Source organism: Ammospiza nelsoni, chromosome 16 (assembly GCF_027579445.1).
Source record: "Ammospiza nelsoni isolate bAmmNel1 chromosome 16, bAmmNel1.pri, whole genome shotgun sequence".
NCBI classification, from domain to species: Eukaryota; Metazoa; Chordata; class Aves; order Passeriformes; family Passerellidae; genus Ammospiza; species Ammospiza nelsoni.
The window spans coordinates 14,892,515-14,912,135 of NC_080648.1; the positions used below are offsets into that span (position 1 = coordinate 14,892,515).

At 48.9% G+C, this 19,621-nt stretch overlaps 1 protein-coding gene across 1 annotated transcript in view; it reads right to left on the minus strand.

Moving 5' to 3' along the window:
• ADAM19 (ADAM metallopeptidase domain 19) overlaps positions 1-16,807 on the minus strand; it is a 31,622-nt gene extending 14,815 nt beyond the window's left edge. Inside the window, exons 1-6 of the mRNA XM_059483597.1 lie at positions 16,734-16,807; positions 13,576-13,646; positions 4,294-4,372; positions 3,233-3,309; positions 1,322-1,514; positions 818-883 (exon numbers count right to left, since the gene is read on the minus strand). Of these exons, the coding sequence (XP_059339580.1) occupies positions 818-883; positions 1,322-1,514; positions 3,233-3,309; positions 4,294-4,372; positions 13,576-13,646; positions 16,734-16,799 (552 nt within the window). The 5' untranslated portion in view covers positions 16,800-16,807. The remainder of the gene's footprint in view (positions 1-817; positions 884-1,321; positions 1,515-3,232; positions 3,310-4,293; positions 4,373-13,575; positions 13,647-16,733) is intronic.
• Positions 16,808-19,621: the final 2,814 nt, after the last annotated feature.

The following is a 19,621-nucleotide window of genomic DNA, read 5'->3' on the forward strand; positions in this document are numbered from 1 at the left end:
TTTCTTTTAGTCAGGAACCCAGCAAAGAAAGGGCATTTAAGAACAACACTGTGAGCCTCTGTCCCAGTTTCTCTGATCAAATGGGGAACAACATATGGCAGTTCCTGGGTATTATGTGTTTTCTCAGTTTCCCTGGTGTCCTGCTGCCTAACAGAGAAATCAAAATAGGTTCTGCCTCTTTAGCTTTGTTCAGAATAAATTATAGCCCAGAGCACTGTGTGGTTTTCCCTACTGGAGTTTCAAGTTGTAAATTATGGATAGGACCAGCCTGGCTCCCGTCTGTGCTGCAGATTAAACAATCAGTAAAACACTGTGTGGTTTGCACTGTCAGTGTGTCTGGCCTGTCCAGGCTGGGGATGGGGGAGGGATTGCTGACTCCACTCTGCTTCTCCCAGACCTATTCTGTGAGCTGGAGCCTTAAAAATGTCTATTTATATATCTGCTAGCAGTTCAGAGCAGAGCATCATCATGGTTATCTTCTCTAGAGATTAAGTGTACTGCAGTTAGAAGCACATCACTCCTGGAAACCCCCAAATTTCTCAATCCTGACTCTCCCAGCCACAACTAGGACTGACCACTGCTACCCTGAGACCAGAACTGACCCTCAGCACTCATCCAAATCTGCATCTCTCCCTGGGCCAATGGTGGCTGCCAGGACAAAAGTGACCCAGGCACAGCTCCCCCTGTCCACTGAGAACCACTGGAACTGCAAAAGAAAACTTGCTGAGCCTCAGCAGCCCTCCCTGCCCCAGGGGATGCTGCAGGTGGGATGCTCTGAGCCCAGTGCTCCTTGGATATAATAAATCCCATTTCTTACCTCTGCATAATCAGCCACCAGCAGGAGCTCCACATACTTTGTAGCCTGCAGAGTGTCCCGTTTCACCTGCAGCAGCAGCAACACTGGGTTATTGGGCTACTCCCCCAACATCCCCCAAGAAACTCTTTACAAAATACATGTAGAGGTCATTTTTCCCAGCTTGTTTCTCACTGGCCATTCACCCCAACCCATGATGCACAGGGACATCCAAATGTGATTGGTTTAGGGCAATCAAGGTCAGTATAGCTACAGCAGGTGCCCACAAGCCTGTCCTCAGCCCACCTTTTGTTCCTGTGTGGGATGTAGGAACAGCTACAGCCCACCACAGTCCCCAACACTCATTTACTTCCCTGCTGGAGTCACTTTTTCACATCCAGCTTGCTGAAAACCCTCCTAAATGCTCTTCATTTCACTTTCTCAGCAATGCTGCTATGAAACAGCAGGGCTGGGAACAGGTGGGATGTTTGGAGCATCATGCATGGACCCAGGCTGAGCCCTGCTCACCCTCTGGCCTGCTGATTCCATCCCAGCTGTGAAGTTCCTGAGCCAATATTCAGCTGCATGCACAGTGCCCTGGTGGCCACAAGCTCCTCCCTGCAGCCTCAGGTTGTCCACCCTGTAAATCAAGTGCTGGTTTGGGCTGTCAGGAGCTGGCTCCAAGATATAGCTGGAATTGCTGCTCAGTGTGATAAGTCCTCTGTTGAAAGGGGAAGCAATAAAAGGGAAAGTTGATTACTATCACAGCAACTGGGGACAAATCCTTCTGTTGCTGCTGCTGCTGCTGCTGCTGAGCTCCCATCTGACTCTGGCAAGACACTTATCCTTACCAGGCCAGGCAGCTCATTGATAAAAAGGGGGGGAATATTTTGAGTTCAGAGGGGGAAATCCTTGACCTTCCATATATTAAAATCCATTCAGTGGGCCTCAGACATTGAGAGGCTATTGGAGCATGTGCTGCAACCTGAGAAGTTTAATTTACAGCTTTTTCTTTAGGGGCAGTGGAAGCTTTTCTACCAACAGAAGAATTTTGCCTTTAACAGAACTGACTTGAAAAATGTGAAGACTTTGTTTGTCAACAGGAAAAGCAGAGTTCTCCCTGGGTCATGCGCATACCCAGATGGCTCTAGATTTCTCAATGAGCATGTTACAGCCAGGAGAGCTGGAAATGTGTGTGTGATGCCCCCTAGAAAATGTGTGGCCTGATGGGCACCACCCACACCAAGCAGGCTCAGAGTGAGAACAGCCACGTGTGCTCAGCTGCTGTGCCTCCCCAGCAGTGAGAAAAAGATATCAAGGAGCTGCCAGCAGACACTGAGAGCTCAGGAGTGCAGGAAGCCTCTGCTCAGGCACACTGAACATCTCTGGAAAGCAGAGCCTAGGGAAACACAGGCTGACAGAAGCATGGCACACCTGTGACTGCTTTTGCTTTTGGAGTGTTTATTGCAAGCCACAGGTGGCTGCACTGTCCTGGTTATCTCACTGGGCCCTTTGGCCTGTGCTACACTCACTGGGATGTCTCAGGTTTGCTTTGGCAGGGGCTGTTTCCTGGCTGGAGCCAGTCCCACCAGCACAGCTTCCAGCAGGGCTCCAGAGCAATGACCACTAATGTCAATAAAGCCGGTGTGATGTTTTGGAAACAAACTCTGAGCTGGTGTAAATGAATGCAGCTCCTTGGTCGCAACAAACTGCTTCACTTAGTCCTGGCTAAGGATACAGACCCCCTTTTCCAGCCAAAGACTCCATTACTCCCAAAATAAAGGTTTCACACACACAGCCCTGGCACCACCTGGGGAGAAGGCAGAAAGCAGAAAGCTCACAGCCCAGGAGGGAGCTCAGCCTTGAAGACTTTGCCCCAAAACACACAGCAAATTGCCAGCTGTGAGACAGTGGGAGAAGGTTTCTGCACAAGTGTAGAGCACTGTGCTGGGACGTGGTGAGTCCTGTCCCTGCCTGTGACAGACGCAGCCCTGAGCCACCAACAAGAGTCTCCTGCTACAGTGGGCTCAGGTTAAACTCAGTCACTGCACCCGTCCACACTGGGGGAAGGGTCCTGGAGCTGCTTAGGAGGCCATGGCTACTAATGACACCCCAAATTCTGCATTTTCCACAATATGCCCCTTTTTACACCCAGCTTGGGTGGCCTTTGAGAGCTCTCCATCCACTTGGAGAGAATCAGGCTGCTGGGAGAAGAGCTCAGGGTGCAACACCTGAGCAGGGGCATTCCTGAGGGCATTTCCAAGGGCATTCCTGGTGGCATTTCCAAGGGCTATTCCCCGGGGCATTCCAGGGGCATTCCTGGTGGCATTCCCGGGGGCATTCCCAGGGGTATTTCCAAGGGCATTCCAGGGGGCATTTCCAAGGGCATTCCCGGGCCATTCCCGGGCCATTCCCGATTCCAGCGCCCCCGGCACTCACCGCAGCCCTCGGCAGGCGCTGAGGGTGACGCTGGAGCGCTGCCAGCCGCGCACGGTGCCGTGGTAGAAGCAGTGCTCCTGCAAGGCAGAGGAGGCAGGGTTGGGGCTGCTGGGATGGACACGGCACATGGCATAAATTCAGGCGTCGCCGAGTCCCGTGCGAGCGCCGCCGACACTCCCCGCTCGTTGTGTTCCCTTTCCGCTGCCTTTGGCAGCTCGTTATCAGCGCTAAATCTCCGTGACTCCGCCGCGAAATTTGGCATCGAACAGCTCCTTGTTGCCAGCAAAAATGGAGAGATCTGAATCCCCCAGGGGAGGACCGGGGTGGCTGCAGCACTGAAACAAACTCAAATCTTTCTGCTGGAGCAGGAGCTGCCCATCCATCGATGGCAGCTGGCCCCGGGCCGTGCCCCAAGGGATGCGGCTGCAGCCCCACAGAGGGTGACACTGTGGGCAGCTGGTGGGACAAAGGCAGCCTCTGGCAGGGACAAGGAGGCTTTGGGGCAGAAACGCCAATATATTCATTATATCCCTTCCCCTCACCCCGGGGCAGCAGTAGGAAGGATGATCTCATGGAGATTTTATCTCTTATTTTTGCTTTGTGACCAATGCACATCTTTGTGCTGCTGCAGCAGGGGCAGCCAAGCCTGGTGAGATCAGTAATTTATGGGGTTTATATTGAACAGGAGGTGGCTTATAGGGGCTGCTTTCCCCAAAGGCTGGGAAGGCCCTTGGTGGCAAAGCAAAAAGCAAGAGGGTGAGCAGTGTGAGGAATAAACAATTCCCCAGCACCCAGAGAGAGGGAAGCAATGCTGGCTGCTGACCTTGGCTCTCATAACACAGCTCAGGCAAAACAGAAAGATGTTTTTACCATTTTTGGGGGATGGAGCAGCTTTCCCACTGGAACCTCCCGGATCAGAAAGCTGCGCTGCCCTCCCCTTCAGCTCTAAGCTGTGGGGATCTGTGCTTAAAAAAAAGGCCCAGGAGGAAGAGGTTCACCTGCTTCTCCACACCCAGCCCGTGTGCCCTGCAGGCACAGGAGGGAAGGATCTCTGCACTCACCGTGTGGCTCAGGGCCGTGCTCTGGGCTTGGCCAGTGTGGCTGTAGTGGGTCTCAGTGTAGCCTGGTGCAAAGAGGTTTCTGCAGACACAGTGGAGGGGTGAAAGAAAGGCAAAGTTAAAAATCAAGATGGTAAGACTTTTTTTTTTTTTTGACCTGAATTTCTGCTTCTTAGGGGTGCTTTAAAATCAGCTAGAGCCAGCTCTTTCTGAAGCCAGTGTAAATATTCCTGCTGCTGTGGAGTTGGGGCAGTCACTGTTTTCTACCCATGGTGTGAAACCAGCTGCAACACCCTGGGAGACAGGGATCCACAGGACACCAGCTGTGCTCTGCTCCCTGCTCTCCCTCCTGCCAGGCCTTGCCCAGGGAGCAGCTCCTGGGGGCCCAGGAGCCTTGGGATCCATGGCAGGAGCATCACCACGGGCTGTGGGAGCTGTGCAGAGCACGCTGTGATGGCAGAGGGCCAGAAGGTGGGAGCACAGCTGACCTGGGCACTTCCATCCCTCCACTGCCCTGGCAGGAGCTGAGCGCCTCTCACAGAGCACATCCGCTCCTGGGAGGGCCCCACGAGCCATCTAAGTGCTCTTTCAAGCCATTTATTAAATTAAAATAATAACAGAGAGCCTGTCCCTGAGTTCAATTAGGCACCAAGATCCAATTCCAACAGCTGCAAGTAAACAATTCCATTTTTACATGAGGACTTTTAATGACCCAGAATCCCAACCTAATCACTGACCCTTAATGGGTACAAATGTCTGTGCAGAGTTTTCTTTCTATTGCCAAATTATGCCTCAAATTATACTAGGATTAAATTCAAAGCACCAAGTCCTGCATAGCAAACAACACAGGCCACATCTGGGTGCTGGTGTGAGTCCTCAGCTCAAACCCAGACTGTCTCCACTGCCCAGATCTGAGTACAATCATAAATTAATCTCTATCTGCATTTCAACTGCTGCCCAGAAGCTGGTTCACATCTCTGTTATGGGAAAATGCTGATTCCCCAATTTGAATTTCTTCATGTCATCCCCATGTACACAATATTCTCCCTGTCTTCAACCCAGGATCACACCAAAAGTCTATAAAAGGAGCTCCTGTGCTCCTTTAGAAAGAAAGCATTTTGATTTTGTTCCAGAGGAAACAGCCTTCTCCTTCTTTTTAAACATCTGCATTTGCTAAACAGTGATGTAAAAAGTACAGCAAGTCAAACTCTGGGCCAAACCAAGAAGGTCATATCCTGTGTCCATCTCAGCAGCCATAAAATGTAGGATTAAAGCAGTTTTTAAAAACAATAGTTTGGCTTCAAAAATTTGGAGGAGGATCACAGACATGCCCCATTGATGGAACAGTCCTGCAGCAGCCCCATGGTGCTGCCAGGCCACCAAAGTGCCACATTTGCCATCCATGAGGATGCCACATGCACCCTGTGCAATGTGTTCTCAGATGCAGCTGCAGCTCAATCCCTTTGCATCCCTGATTAAAGCATGTCATGCACCAGATTGTAGAATTAAACTGCTACAAAGCAGGAAAAAAAGTTTTCTTCTTTTCTTTGCCTGGTTTCTTTGAACTGGATTAAGAAAACTGCATCACAAACACACACAAAGATTTTTCCATCTTGGTTTTCGGTGCCTGTCGGTCAGATCTTATCAACCTTGTAAACATCTCTGTTTGAAAAGGGGACTGGGTGCCTATGATATGTAATTAAATTACACCAGAACAACAGGAAACAAAACCTTTTATCAGAGTTTGAAAGTGCTTCACCCACCTGGCATCCAAAGGCTCAAGCTGTTAAACTGAACACAGCTTAACAAGAGACAACTGTGCCACTGCTGTGTCTGATAGCATCTGATCTCAGGAAAGCAGCAGCTTTTATCTGAACTTTGAAAGCTCAGCATAGCCCAGAAAAGCTCATTTTGTGTCTTTCTGGTGTGTTAATTCTTATCAGCAGATGCTGTCAGTGATCAGGAGGCCAGGTTGCTGCATTCAAACCCAAGATAAGCAACATCCCACAGAACATAACTCCCTTCATCTCCCTGACTGCAGCAAGGGTGCAAGAAACAAATATTTAATCAACAGATTGCATTAACTGGCAGGAAATTGCCCTGTGCAATGCTCTGGCAGGTATCTGGTGTGTGTCAGGGGCAGACAGTGAAGCAGTGTGATCTGCCCAGACACCAGCCCGTGCATTTCCAGTAGCTGACGCTCTGCACAGCCGGCTTGCTTCATTCCCAAACAAACACTCTTGTGTTTCCCTCCTGCTCCTTTATTCTTGGAAAGCATTAGCCATGAATAGGCACTTGATCTCCCCTCCAGCATCCCCGGGAGGCTCCTCAGAGCTGCTCAGGGAGGGCACAGGGTGAGGACACTCAGCACAAGGGGAGTGCACATCCCTGCTCACTCAGGCTCCAGCCCTTCCTAGAGAGGATTAAGGAGCTTTGCCTGCCTTTTTCGGGACGCTTAGGCAGCTGCTCAGCTGAGAGCCTGTGTCATCTCCATGCTGCAACTTCCAAGCCTCTCTGCACCAGTTGACTCCTACTCCGCACCACGGCGTCCCTAAGAAAAGTCCAGTTTCTTATTCTGAGCTTGAAACAATCCTGTTCAAGAGTTCCCACTCTTAATGCAGGGGACCCTGGGGCTCTTGCAGCACTGCCAGAAAGGGCTCTCACAGGGGATGGATTGCACAAGGTATGGTGGGGAGAGCAGTGAGGAAAGAGGAAAAAACAACAGAACATCTTGCAACACCCTTGGTGGCTTATTTTGAGTGGATAAAATTTCATTCTCAGCCCAACTCGCTTCTTTAGCAAGCACCAAGCTTTCCACCAAACTGTAAATAAACAGCAAAAAAACTTTCTGTCACCAAGAGTGCACCAGAGTTATCAGCCAGTCCTCTCTTTTCCACGTGTACCAGTTGCTTGATAAACATCAGAGAAACACCCAACCCACACCCCAAAACCTTCTCTGCCATCATTTCAGAACAACATCCCTGCCAGGCTGAGCAGTGAATTCCAGGGGAGCTCAAACCTGCAAAGCACTGATGGAAGTTTCCAGAAAAACACAGATTTCACCTCCTTGCTGGAGAAGGAAAGTCTGGAAAAAACAGCACAATTTGTTTTTTTCTTCTCAGTTACATTACATGACTCTGTAGTGACCACTTCTCCAGCAGCTCACACTGAAGCTGCAAAAGTCTGGATGCAAAATAACATCACTTAAAGGCTTCTGAGATCCAGTCAGGCAGCTGGCAGATCACTAGCACACATCATCTTCCTAAAAGGCAGGGCTGAGTCTCTCATTAGAGGAGTTATCAGCATGAAGAATTGATGAAGTCAGAGAAAAAGCTGGTTGTGGAAGGGAGCACTCTCCTTTGCTAAAGCCGATAGCAGCTGCAGCTGCTTTGGGGCCAGGGGAAGCTGCACACCAGAGCTGGGGATGCTCTAGAGGAGTCACACCTTTCCAACAGGGACCAGCTCTCAGCAGGATCAGTCAGGCCCCAGCACCCAGCTCAGCCTCCAGGCTCAGGGTGGAATATCCTGCTCTTGGCAGGGATTGCTCCCTGGGAAGCCCTGGGAGCCAGGTTGAATGCGAGCGAGGAAGCCAAAAGAAGGGAGAGTGGCTCGGTGCCATCATGTACAGATGGCCTGAGCAGTTCCTGCTGATGGCTGTCCTGGAGCCACATCCTGGTGCTGCTCCAGCCTTCAATGATATCATTGTTTGACACAAAGCCTCCTCCTCCCTGCGCTGTCCCTGCGTGCAGAGCTGGCAGCAAGGGGCAGCCAGGCTCGGCTGGGGCTGGGGGTCACATTCTTCGCTCATGAACTGACATGGTTCTCAGCTCTCTTGGCAGGCAGCTGCCCCTGTGGCACTTGGGGACAGGGAGAGGACGTGGCTTTTTCATCTGGACCCTGCTGAGGAGCAGAGAAGCAGCTGGAGGGAGAGGGGCTGCACCCAAACACTCCCAAAAACAGCAGGAGGAAAGCTGGGGCCCTGCTTGCATGGCCATGGCCTCTTGAGGGAGTGCACATTTCCCAGCTGCTCTAGAGAGCCTCACCCCTATTTTGCTGATAAATGGCAGCAGTTTTGCCTATAAAACATCACTTGTCAGCACTAAGAGGAGCTCAGGGCTGCCATGAACGCACTCAGTTGCACCAAAGATCACCCACAGGCACCCAGAGTGCCCAGCAGCACTCTGATTTTCTTACTAACTAGTGCAAGAAGGACTTTTAATAATTTGGTCCCATCAGCAACCTTGTTTGGGTTCATTTTACAGAGGAGCCAGTCTGCATGGACAGCTGCCAGCTTAGAAACCCCAGCAGTTTCTAGGAGATGGACATGGTTTTTATTTCCTCCCAAAAAAACAAAAGCCAAATGGTCCATGAGGCTCTCATGAGAAACATTGGCATTGATTTTTCAGTCATGGGACCAAGAAAAGTGGAGCCTGCAGTCTCTTACATCTCTTTCCCTGTCCCTCTCCTCAAATCACAATAAATCTGCCCAACCAGGCTGACAGCATCTGGGGGTGGAGGGAATTGATTTTCCCAAGAAACTTTAGACACGAAATTTCCATCTACAATTTGTGGTCCCACTCCATTGCCTCTCAGCAGGATCCAAGTAGGGTAAGAAGGGGAATGTGAACTCTTGCCTCTCAGTCACTTAAGTGTTCCCTAAAGCCAGAATTTATTATCAAAACCTGAAGTGGCCCCATGTTGAACACCACCAACACATGACTCATGACAACACAAGCAGGCCCGCTTTCCATATCCACCTCTTGTGGGAAATGGGAGATTTCAAGCCTCAGGAATATTGCAGTCAAAACCTGGCACTTCATAAAACCGATGAAATCCAATTTTTTTTTCTTGGTGAGTTCCATCCAGATGAATCCTGGAGCTCTTAAGCTGCCTTCCTCTAGAGCTTTTACTAAGAACATGTTTATTGTGTAAACACAGCAGTTTGGAAGGAAAGAGTGGCTTTCCAACTATTGAGGTGGAACTAAACAAGCCATTTTTAAGGCCTGGGAAAGCACCACAGACTAAAGACTCTCCATCCCCTTCTCCCACCCACATCAGCTGTGATATTCACTGTGTAAATTGTGCTACAGACCCAAGAAAGATTTATCACATAGACCCTTGACTTACCAATAGGAACCATAAAGGAAAAAGGAAATGAAATAAATGGAAAACTGGCTGGTAATGAGTCAGCGCACAAAAGATTTAAAAGGTTTAATTTCCAGGTCTCTTCCTCTCTGCCCCACACAGAGGAATCACTGAATATCCTGAGGGAATCAGGAAGCTGAAAAGCAGCTGTGGCTTTCCAGATCCCACCCCTGTTTTTCTGATGATTCCAAGAGACAGTAGAGCAGGATAAACTCAATTTCCCCTCTGCATAACCCTTAACCCCTGCCCATGAAGGAAGCCCATTAGACACTGATGATGTGTAGCCCATGAGTGGAATAATCTCATATATCCTTCCTGCTCAGAAATGGGCAGCAACTTCCTCACTCAGTTGGTAGAGAGGCCCTGGAAATGTGCAAAAGCAGGAAACACTGGGATACAAGTGACACACAGATCTTTTACTGCCCCACTGAGAGCACCAGGCTGGGTGGGAGCGCTTGTCACCTACCCAGGTAGGGCCAGCAGGGCTGGGAAATGATGCTGCTCCATATCAGAGTGGCCTAAAAACAACTTTTTGATGGCTCTGAGGTCAGACAGGTGAGCTCTGGATCTCCTTTGCTGTGTCCTCAGGCAGTTCCTGCACATCTCCACTGGGGCTTTGCCACCCAGTGCAGTGGCCAGAATGAGGAGCTGAAACAAACAGCCCCAGGCTCTCCCAGGGATTCATCCACAGGCAGGGACACCCCTGGAGAAGCCTCCAATACCCCTGGCAGCTGAGAGAGCCTTTCCCAAGCCTGTTCTTCCCATGAGAGAGAGAAGAGAGGAGAGAGAGGAGAGAGAGGAGAGAGAGGAGAGAGAGGAGAGAGAGGAGAGAGAGGAGAGAGAGGAGAGAGAGGAGAGAGAGGAGAGAGAGGAGAGAGAGGAGAGAGAGGAGAGAGAGGAGAGAGAGGAGAGAGAGGAGAGTCTTTTTGCTCCCTTTCCTTCACCAAGGTGAGAAGCCAAATTCCATGCAGGTTTCTGCTGTGCAAATGGGAGCTCTCCTCTTCACTAAGAAAAGCCTCACCCCAGGCAGTGCTGCCACACACATTGAGAGGCTCTCAGCCTGTCCCTGCTTGGCTCAAAGCTGCTTTTTATTAACAAATGCAAATGCCTTTTTAAAAAAGTCACTTTTCATCCAAAGTTTGCAACTCAGATTCTTCCGCTCCTAAGCCCCAGCCAAATTTAAAGCTGCTTTATAGGCAACTCTCCATATAATTTGTTGTTTGTGCAGCTTTGAGCTTTCCAATCCCACAGCTGCAGGACATGGATTTGAGTCATTTAAACCAAGCCAGAGTCATTTGAGTGATATATTTTGTCATTATCCTGAAATGTTACTGTATCATGAACTCTGCTTGAAACTCCAGTGTGCTTCTGATTTCTTATCAAATTCCTGGACAGGAAATAATGCAATATTATGTTAACTGCTAATGCAATAATTGTGTTCACAGATATATGAAGCCCAAATGCAGATGTGTGATGAGCTTATTACAAAACACTGGGTTGGGCACAGCTCTGAAGCAAGATATGCAATAATTTCTGTGTTTCACCTCTGTGGATGAACATGATGTCCTTTTCATATGGAATATGAAATTGGGTGGTGTGAACATTTCTTCCACATATTGAAACTAGAATGTTTCTTCCAAAGCTAGCATCCCTGCCAAAGTATAAATCATGACACTTCCCTCACTTTTCAAAGCAATTTTGTCAATTGTCTCTCCAGAAGGAGAGAGGGGAATGTGCAATAAGGCTGCATAATCCACCAAGAACATCACCTCAAGGAGCCCAGGGACAGAGGGGGAGCACAGCACCAACCTCAGCAGCAAAGCTGGTTTCCAAATGCTCCTCTAAGCTGGAGCAATTAAATGGCCCATTTCTCTTATTTTAGTTTAAAAAGCCTCAAGTACCTCCCTTGAAGTTGCAGTTCTCTTATGCCCATTTTCATGTGAACTTGCAACCTGGAGCTTACAGGTTTTGTACAGCTTCGAAGGGACATTTCCCACTTGGGGGATTTCACTTTCTCTCCTGGGGCCACAAACTCTTCCCAGAAGAAGTCCTGGATGCTGCAGTGGCTCAGCACCCCAAACCTCACCCAGAACCTCAGCTTCCCTGTGAGACAAGCATGAGCAGCAATGAGCACCTGGGTCTGCGGAGCAACCGCAGGCTGGGCTCTGCCTTGCCACACTCTTCAACAAGGAGAAGAGGTTTGTCTCCACTTAAAAGTGCTCTGTGGATGCTGATAAATACACAGAGTTTCATCATTCCTCTTTCAATTTAAGTGTCTAAACTACTCCAGCGCTTTCACAAGTCTCTGAGAAGTGGAGCCCTTCCATTAATTGCATTTTGTGATTGTACCATCACCTTTCTTGAGCAAGGACCCAAGGCTAAGCAAGCCTCCCAACATGAAGCACTGCTGTCTATGAATCACCTGCATTTTCCACTGAAAATAAAAATTAAAAGCTCCAAACCAGCTGGTTTTCAACCAAGTGCTATTTCATCAGCACTTGTAAAGGAGATCCATCCTGCAGTGGAAGTGTGTGCACACACTTCCCAAGCCTGTGTGTATACATCTCAATGAATGAAAATGCACTTCAGGAAATAAACACAATAGGAACCTTCTATTATTATAACTCTGTTTACTAACACCAGCAAAGGGTTTTTCTGTGCTGGAAATAGCACAGCACCACTCCCCCAAGCACCTGGAGCTTACATCACTGAGCTTGGACCTCCAACACATCAACTCAGCAAGGATCCTTTCTCTGGCCAGCTTTCTGTGCCAGAAATATTCACCTTTGCATAGCAACTGCAGAATCAGCAGGGCCTGGCAGTCCTGGGAGGAGACCCCCAGCAGCATCAGGGGTTGTGCTGCTTCCAGGCTCAGTTCAGACCTGGCACAGTGCCACTGTCACCAGCAGCAGCTATTCCTCCAGACAGGACTGCCTTAGCAGTGCTCATGGTGCCTGCTCTTGTTTTCCCAGCTGAAAAATACAGAATTTGTAGCTGTTTCTGTTTAGTTCTACACAGGTGCAGGACTGCCTGTGAAAAGCATCCGGTTTTTGCAGCCCTGGAACTCTCGGTATGTTTTGTGACTTTTTACAGAAAACACCTCATACTCATCTTCCATCAGCCATCACAATTCAGGCTTTACTGCAGAAAGTGACCAAAACCCTCTGTTTTTCCTCCAAAACACCCTGAATATAATTTAGGTTTAGGCACTGCCATCAGAACTAGTAAGATCTTCTGACATTTCACTCTTTAAGAAGGAAAGCTGAGCCCTCAGTCTCTGTGGTTGGGATGTCCATAAAATACATTTAAAATATAAGCAGGGTCATTATTCCGAGGTTATTATCCCACTCATTCTAGCAGACAAACATTTGGCTGTATTTCCATAGATAAATCTTCAAACTCATTTAAAAATAAATAAAACACCAACAGTACAAGGACTGCTGAGCAAAGACAAGATAAATTTTCTTGCAGCTAAATTCCCAGCTGCTATTCCATTGCTGGAAACTAATGTAGTCACAGGGCAGAGGGTTTCTGGGGTGGCCTCCAGACCAGAATCCTTCTCCCCACCTTAATCTCCTGCAGCTTCAGCAGAATTCAATATGCATCCCACCCTATGACAGCACACAGCATTGCTCTCCCATGCCTGAGAGGAGGCTGCATTTCAGTTAATGCAAAACCCATTTTTCAGTCTGCTTTAGCATGAAGGGCACTAATGGAATTGAAACTGTCAGATCATTTCTCCTAGGAAGCAGAGAAAGACCTCTTTGGATCACAGCAAATGAAATCCTCATTAGAGTCACACTGACTCTAAAGCACTGAGCTATTTGGTAAATAGGGAGCTTCATATCAACAACATTTTCCAGTTAATGTAGGAAGAATTATGATGCAAAAATAAGTTTACACACTGAGGCCCAGGTCACCATCTGTTTTTTTGCTGACAGAGCTCTGCTATAATGTGCTCTTGGGGTGATTAACATCTGAGGGGACTCGGAATAACCTTGAAATGCAGTGAAGGACTTCCACATCCTGTCTTTATCAAACCCTGCTGAAGTCAGAGGAGGTTTTCCTGTTGACCTCACTGTAATCCTTATTCATTATTTAAGTGGGACCACAATGCAGGGCACAAGCACACTTACTTACCTGTTTTTCTCCAGTTCCAAGACGAGCTCCTGACCTTCTGCCTCCACTGTGACTTCAGCTCGGAGTGGGTGCTGCGTGCAGGGGAAAGGGTTCTGTTACTCACACATCATCCTTATGTATCCCCATCCACAAGTACAAATTGAAATGGAGCTGACCTTAAACCACCCCTTGCCTTCCTCCTGCTTCAGACCTGCAGTGATGGGGAAGGGAAGGGATGCACCAGGGTGGCTCCCAGCTCCAGGCACGCTGCTGCATCCCCCAGCACAGCCATGCACAGGCAGGGAGCAGGGCAGGCATCTGCTGGGGTGCTGTACCTGAGCTAGAGACACCACCTGGTGTCTCAGGAGGAGTAAAGTGCTCAGGTAAGGCAACAGGTCCTGGTGCTGAGGTGCTTGGAGGTGCAGTTGGATGGGAAGAGCTCCCTGCCCGTCCCTCTGCTGCAGATTGTGCTCAGCACAGCATCACAGGACATCCCAGCCTGCCCCAGAGATTGAGGAGTCAAATATCTGAGCTAGTTAACCAAAGCTGCCTTTGTTGTCCCAGCAGAAGGACATTTTTAGGAGCCTATTTCAGGATGAGAGGAATCATGCCTCTTCCAGAGATTCTCATTTTGTTCCTTTACCCACAGAAAGTGCCAGTGAAAGGCGGGGAACAGGGACCCTTGGACGCCTCCGGATTCCAACCATTGCACTGACAGAATTTCAGTGCAATTTGAACAGAATGCACCCCAATTTCTTAGTACTATGGTAAATGCATACACTAACCCAATAAAACCCCCAAATCATTCCAGAGACTTAAGCATGGGATGAGATTTTTAGAGGAGAAACTAGAAGAGGCTCTGGGGTCTGCAGTTTTACCTCTCTCAAAGCAAAACCACTACATAAAGTCACCTTGGGGTTTCCAAGTCTGAATGCTTTCTCACAGAGAAAATGGATGAACAAATTCCCCAGAAGAGAAATTGCTCATATGAATATACTAATGCACTTTATTCAGCTGGAAGAAAAGAGAAATCATGAGGATTGGTGAAATTATTAAACCAGAGTATTTTTTAAATCAGTTTTGGAGGAGACTTTGAGGAACAGAATATTGAAAGTGAAAGAAAGCAAGGTTGACTGAATGGGATGTTCTCTCAGCCTAGAGTTATGCTCACTTGCCATTGTGAGCAATATGCAAACATCTCTTTTCATCAGGTCCCTGCTCATATTCTGGGTTTTGCTCATCCTTCCTTCAGTTTCCAGGACGTGGCATCAGGCCCACAGAGATTATGCAAATCAAGTTAATACATTTAGGATATACAAAAAGGGATAATTGCAACAGGCAGAGCTTCTTTTACTAAATCACAGGTGCACAATTCATCTGAGGATAGGTCTGTGCTTCACTCACTAACAGGAAAGCACTGTAAGGCTGCCCTGCCCATAGCTGAGGGTCTCCATCATCATAAACTCTCTTCACAAGGGTTGTGCTAACATCATTATTGCTAATATCACCCTCCCTCCTCCTTCAGCAGTCCCACTGCTTCAGTCCATCAATTGCTGTGTAAGTGAAATATCCCAGCTGTATATAAGCTTTGCTAACACTCATTTCAGAGCCAACGGGAACTTGCCTGAAACAAACCAAGTGTGACCCCTGAGACTCAGCAAATTTATTTGAGGGGAAATGTTCTCCAGATGTATTTCCATCACTATCAATAACAGAACCAAAACCTGCAGGCAGTATCACAAGGGCATTTTAAAAAGAACTAAGATCATGAGGGAGTCATTGTAGGGTTTTTTGTGTGTAAAAGGACACAATGATAAGTTTTAGAAAGCCTCATATTATGGAAAAGACCCATTAATAAATTCCCAAATAGCACCACTGTGTTCAAGACAAATGGATGTCTCCACAATGCTGAGCTTCCCTTTTTTTTTTTGGTTCACAATGTAAAAAACATCCTGTGGACTTTCCTCTTTCTCTCAATCTCACAACTGCAATTACTTCTTGATTGCAACGACACCAAGCCTGGGAAGGGGAACTGTGTTTTGTGCTATCTGGTCCTCAGTGGTTGTCAGAGTCTGGAGGCTGTTGAGACATCCCTTCATCCCCCCATGGAACAGCAGCAGGGGTGAGATCTGTACTAACACACAGTGTCTGAGACACAGCCAATGCACCTGAGCTGCTGGTTGGCTTCTCTTGCCTTGTGAATCACCCTCCCAGCTGGGATTCACAGAACCAGAGAATGGTTTGGGAATGGAAGGAATCTTAAAGATCATCTTGTTCCATCCCCATGCCATTGGGCTGGGACACCTTCCACTAGGAAAGATGGCTCCCAGCCCCATCCAGGCTGGCCTTGCACACACCTGGGGATGGTGCACCCACAGCTTCTCTGGGCAACTGGCCCAGTGCCTCATCACCTCACAGTCAAAAATTTCTGCCAAACATCTAATCTAAACCTGCCCTTTTCCAGCTCAAAGCCATTCTCCCTTGTTCTGTCATTCCACGCCCTTGTAAAAAGTCCCTCTCCAGCTCTCTTGTAGCTCTTTTAGGTACCGAAAGATGCTATAAGGTCTTTCCAGAGAGTTCTCCAGGATGAACCACCCCAACTGTCTCAGTCTGTCCTCACAGGAGAGGTGACACAGCCCTGGAGCATCTTCACTGCTCAGCCCTGGCCTGGCTCCAACAGGTCCATATCGTCCCTGTGCTGGGGATCCCAGACACAGCACTGCAGCTGGAGTCTCACTGACCAGAGTGCAGGGTCAGAACCCTCTCCCTTGACCTGCTGGTCACATTTATTTTGGTGCAGTTCAGGACACAGACGGCTTTCTGGGTTTATCTTCTCCTACAGCAGATTCTTCTATCCAGAAGAAGAATTCCCCAATGTTCCCTAATGCCACCGATGGAACGGCCCCGCTCCCCTTTCACAGACACAGACCGTGCTTTAAGGCACGGCAGAGAGCAGGGGGAATGCAGTTCCCAGACACACCAGCCAGCTCACACAGCCTTCCCTGCGATCTGCAGGAGCTATGACAGCTCCTCGCTCATCCCCAATGACAGCTCCTCGCTCATCCCCACAGCTCATCCCCAAAACGCGCATCACCAGGCGCTGTGCTCCCCGCGCCACCCCCCGTCCCCACAAAGGGAGGTCTGTGAAAAAAAGAGACCAAGCTCTGGGGGTGACCTACCTTGGGGCTGCCGGGGCCACCCGGGGCTGCCCAGCGCGGCACCACCACCTCGGCCTGGGGCTGCATCTCAGCGGCCGCGGCTGCGGAGACAACGGGAGCGGCTCAGCATCCCGGCCCTCCGCACCAAACCGGGCCGGGAGAGGAGAGGGAGCTCTGCGATGGTTGTAGGAAAAGCAGGAGGATCCCCAAACCCACCCACTCACCCATCCATCCATCCATCCATCCATCCATCCATCCATCCATCCATCCATCCTCCCACCCTCCCTCCCTCCCCGGGCGCTCCGCAGCCGGAGCTCTGCCGCACAGCTCCGGGCCGGGCATCCCGCATTTAGATCGGGCATCCCGCATTCAGATCGAGAACCCTGCATTTGGATCGGGCACCCCGCACTCCGATCGGGCACCCCGCACTCACGGGGCGGCGGCCGCAGCAGCAGCGAGAGGGCGATGCCGCAGAGCAGCCCCCGGCCCCGCATGGCTCCGGGCAGGGACCGCTCTCGGCCGCCGCCGCCGCCCTATAAACCCGCCCGGCGCCGCCTGTCCCCTCCCACCGCAGAGCTCCGGGTCCGCCCCGCAGCCCCCTCCTCTCCTGCTCCGCTCCGCACAGCCCGGGATGCTCCCGGGGTCCGACGGCTCTGTCCCCAATCCGGGGCAGGGGAAACCTGAGCACCTCCCCGGGGCTCCCTCTGCAAAACATCCCCGGGGCTCCCTCTGCAAAACCTCCCCTCCTGCGCCTTGGCCAGCACGGAAATCCATTGTGCCTCCGAAGCTAGGAAAAAGGGGAGAGCTGGGGGAAGGAAGGAGCTCAAGAGCTGTTTGTTTCTTTGTTTGGTGTATTTATGTGTAATCTTATCATAGCTGATCCCGTGGTTCCAGAGACATCCGAAATTTCTCCATTCCTGGGAAATACATTACTCCTGGAGAGTTGAGGGGATACGGGATAGATGTTATGTGCCTCTATAAAAGGCACACAAAAGGATGTTCTCTGACTCTCTCCCTTAGGGTCGATGGGAGGGCCAGGCTTGAGGAAGGACTTGGGAACATCCAGAGCTCGTATTCCCGGTGCTGCCCTTCAGGGATACCCAGCCACTGCCATGAGGCTCCCGAAAGAGCATCCCTGTCTTCTCCTGCATCCTTCAGGACTGAGCCAAGGCTTGAAGCCCACACACCATCTCTTTGCTGAGCACCTGGGGGGCTGCACGGCTGCTGAATTGGCCCGTGGGGTGGGGGTCACAGCAGGACAGGAGAGCCCAGGTTGGTGGGGCCACGCTGAGGTTACCAGCTGCAAACACTGGGGACTCCGTGGTGCTGTAGGAGCTCCTTGCACACACACGGAGCCCACAGAGAGGAACGGCCTCGCCTGTGTCAGTGTGTGACTCCCAGCCCCACTCGAGACAGCCAGGGTTGGCTGACACGGATTTTTATGGGGTCAGGAAGAGCCATTACCTCTCAGCCACTCTCTTCAGACAGACATTGATCTGCATCTTCCATTCAACCCTTTCCATTCATCTCTATGCTTCAAGTGTCTGTGTGAGTGAACCACCAGGGAAATGAGAAATGGGGAGAAATTTGCATGTGGAGAGGTTTTAAGTGTAGGGTGTATAAGTAAATCAGGCTGGTAGGAAGTGAATACTCCCTTCAAAATCAAGGTTTGCCAGATAACAGTAGATTTTGTCTCTTGTCCAGAGCATTATTTATGCTATTGAAAACTCTATTATCTTTTACACTGAAGGTTTTTGCAGGCTCCTGCCAGGGCTGCCCAAAGGAAAGGTGACTGTTCCCTTTTGCAGATACAGTTTTGGTTTATATCTCACAGATGTCCCCTTTGTCCCCCAGCACTTCACAAACTGAATCTCTCTGATCTTGTGAAGGTCAATTTATTCCTGATATCACCCTGGCAGAGGAAAGTCAGGCACTGTAGGGACACCTAGAGGGAATAATCAGGGTGAGAGGCTCTAAGTCACATTTTAGCTGACCCATAGAGAGGTCATGAATTTTCATGCCACAACTAAATCCTCTTGTTTCGAAGGGCAAAAATACAGGGGTAAAATTTCAGCTCTTTTCTAATCATATGGAATATCCTGAAGGGAAATCTTCATGGATTTTTTCCCTGTGAATTCCCCTACTTATTTATAGCTGCATGTAATATAGAAGAAAACAATGGCACTATTGTGCATGTCTATATTATAAATAAGTAAAAATGCAAGCCAAATTTAGACACAAGTTTAGCTACCCTGCTTTCATCCCTGCATAAAATTTCTGCCTTCCCAAAGGGAAAAAACCCACTTTGATGAGGAGATTGTCACAAATCTTCTCAGTACAACAAATCTTCACAGGGACTGCTCCATATATTTCTCTAAAAGAAGATCAGCTCAAAAAAGCATAAAATGAAATAAAATGAGCCTTATGTTAAGATTATTATAATATTTAAGCCAACAACTATCTGCTTGTGATTGTTTCCAGCGTTCAAGTACCATAAAAATAAAATATGTGTAATATTTGCATTTGTTATATAGTGATATTTTTACCTTTGGATCTTGGTAATATGAGAATGGATATGTCACTTGAAAACCACCAGAAACTCCCTGTATAAAAATATAACCACAGGCTGTGCAGTGGTTATATATAGGTTTATATATATATATATATATATATATATATATATATATATATATATGTGTGTGTGTGTGTGTGTGTGTGTGTGTGTATGTATATGTATATGAAATAAATCATTTACATTACTGAGACATTGCTGCATGGAAAAATTCAGGGTATTTTAGCTTTATTAACAGTGCTCAGGTGCGGTAATGCTGTTTCTGGCACAGGGTGAGTCAGATCCTGCCTGTGCCCACCTCTTCAAAAGCTCTTCCCCAAAGTCAGTGGGACGTTTG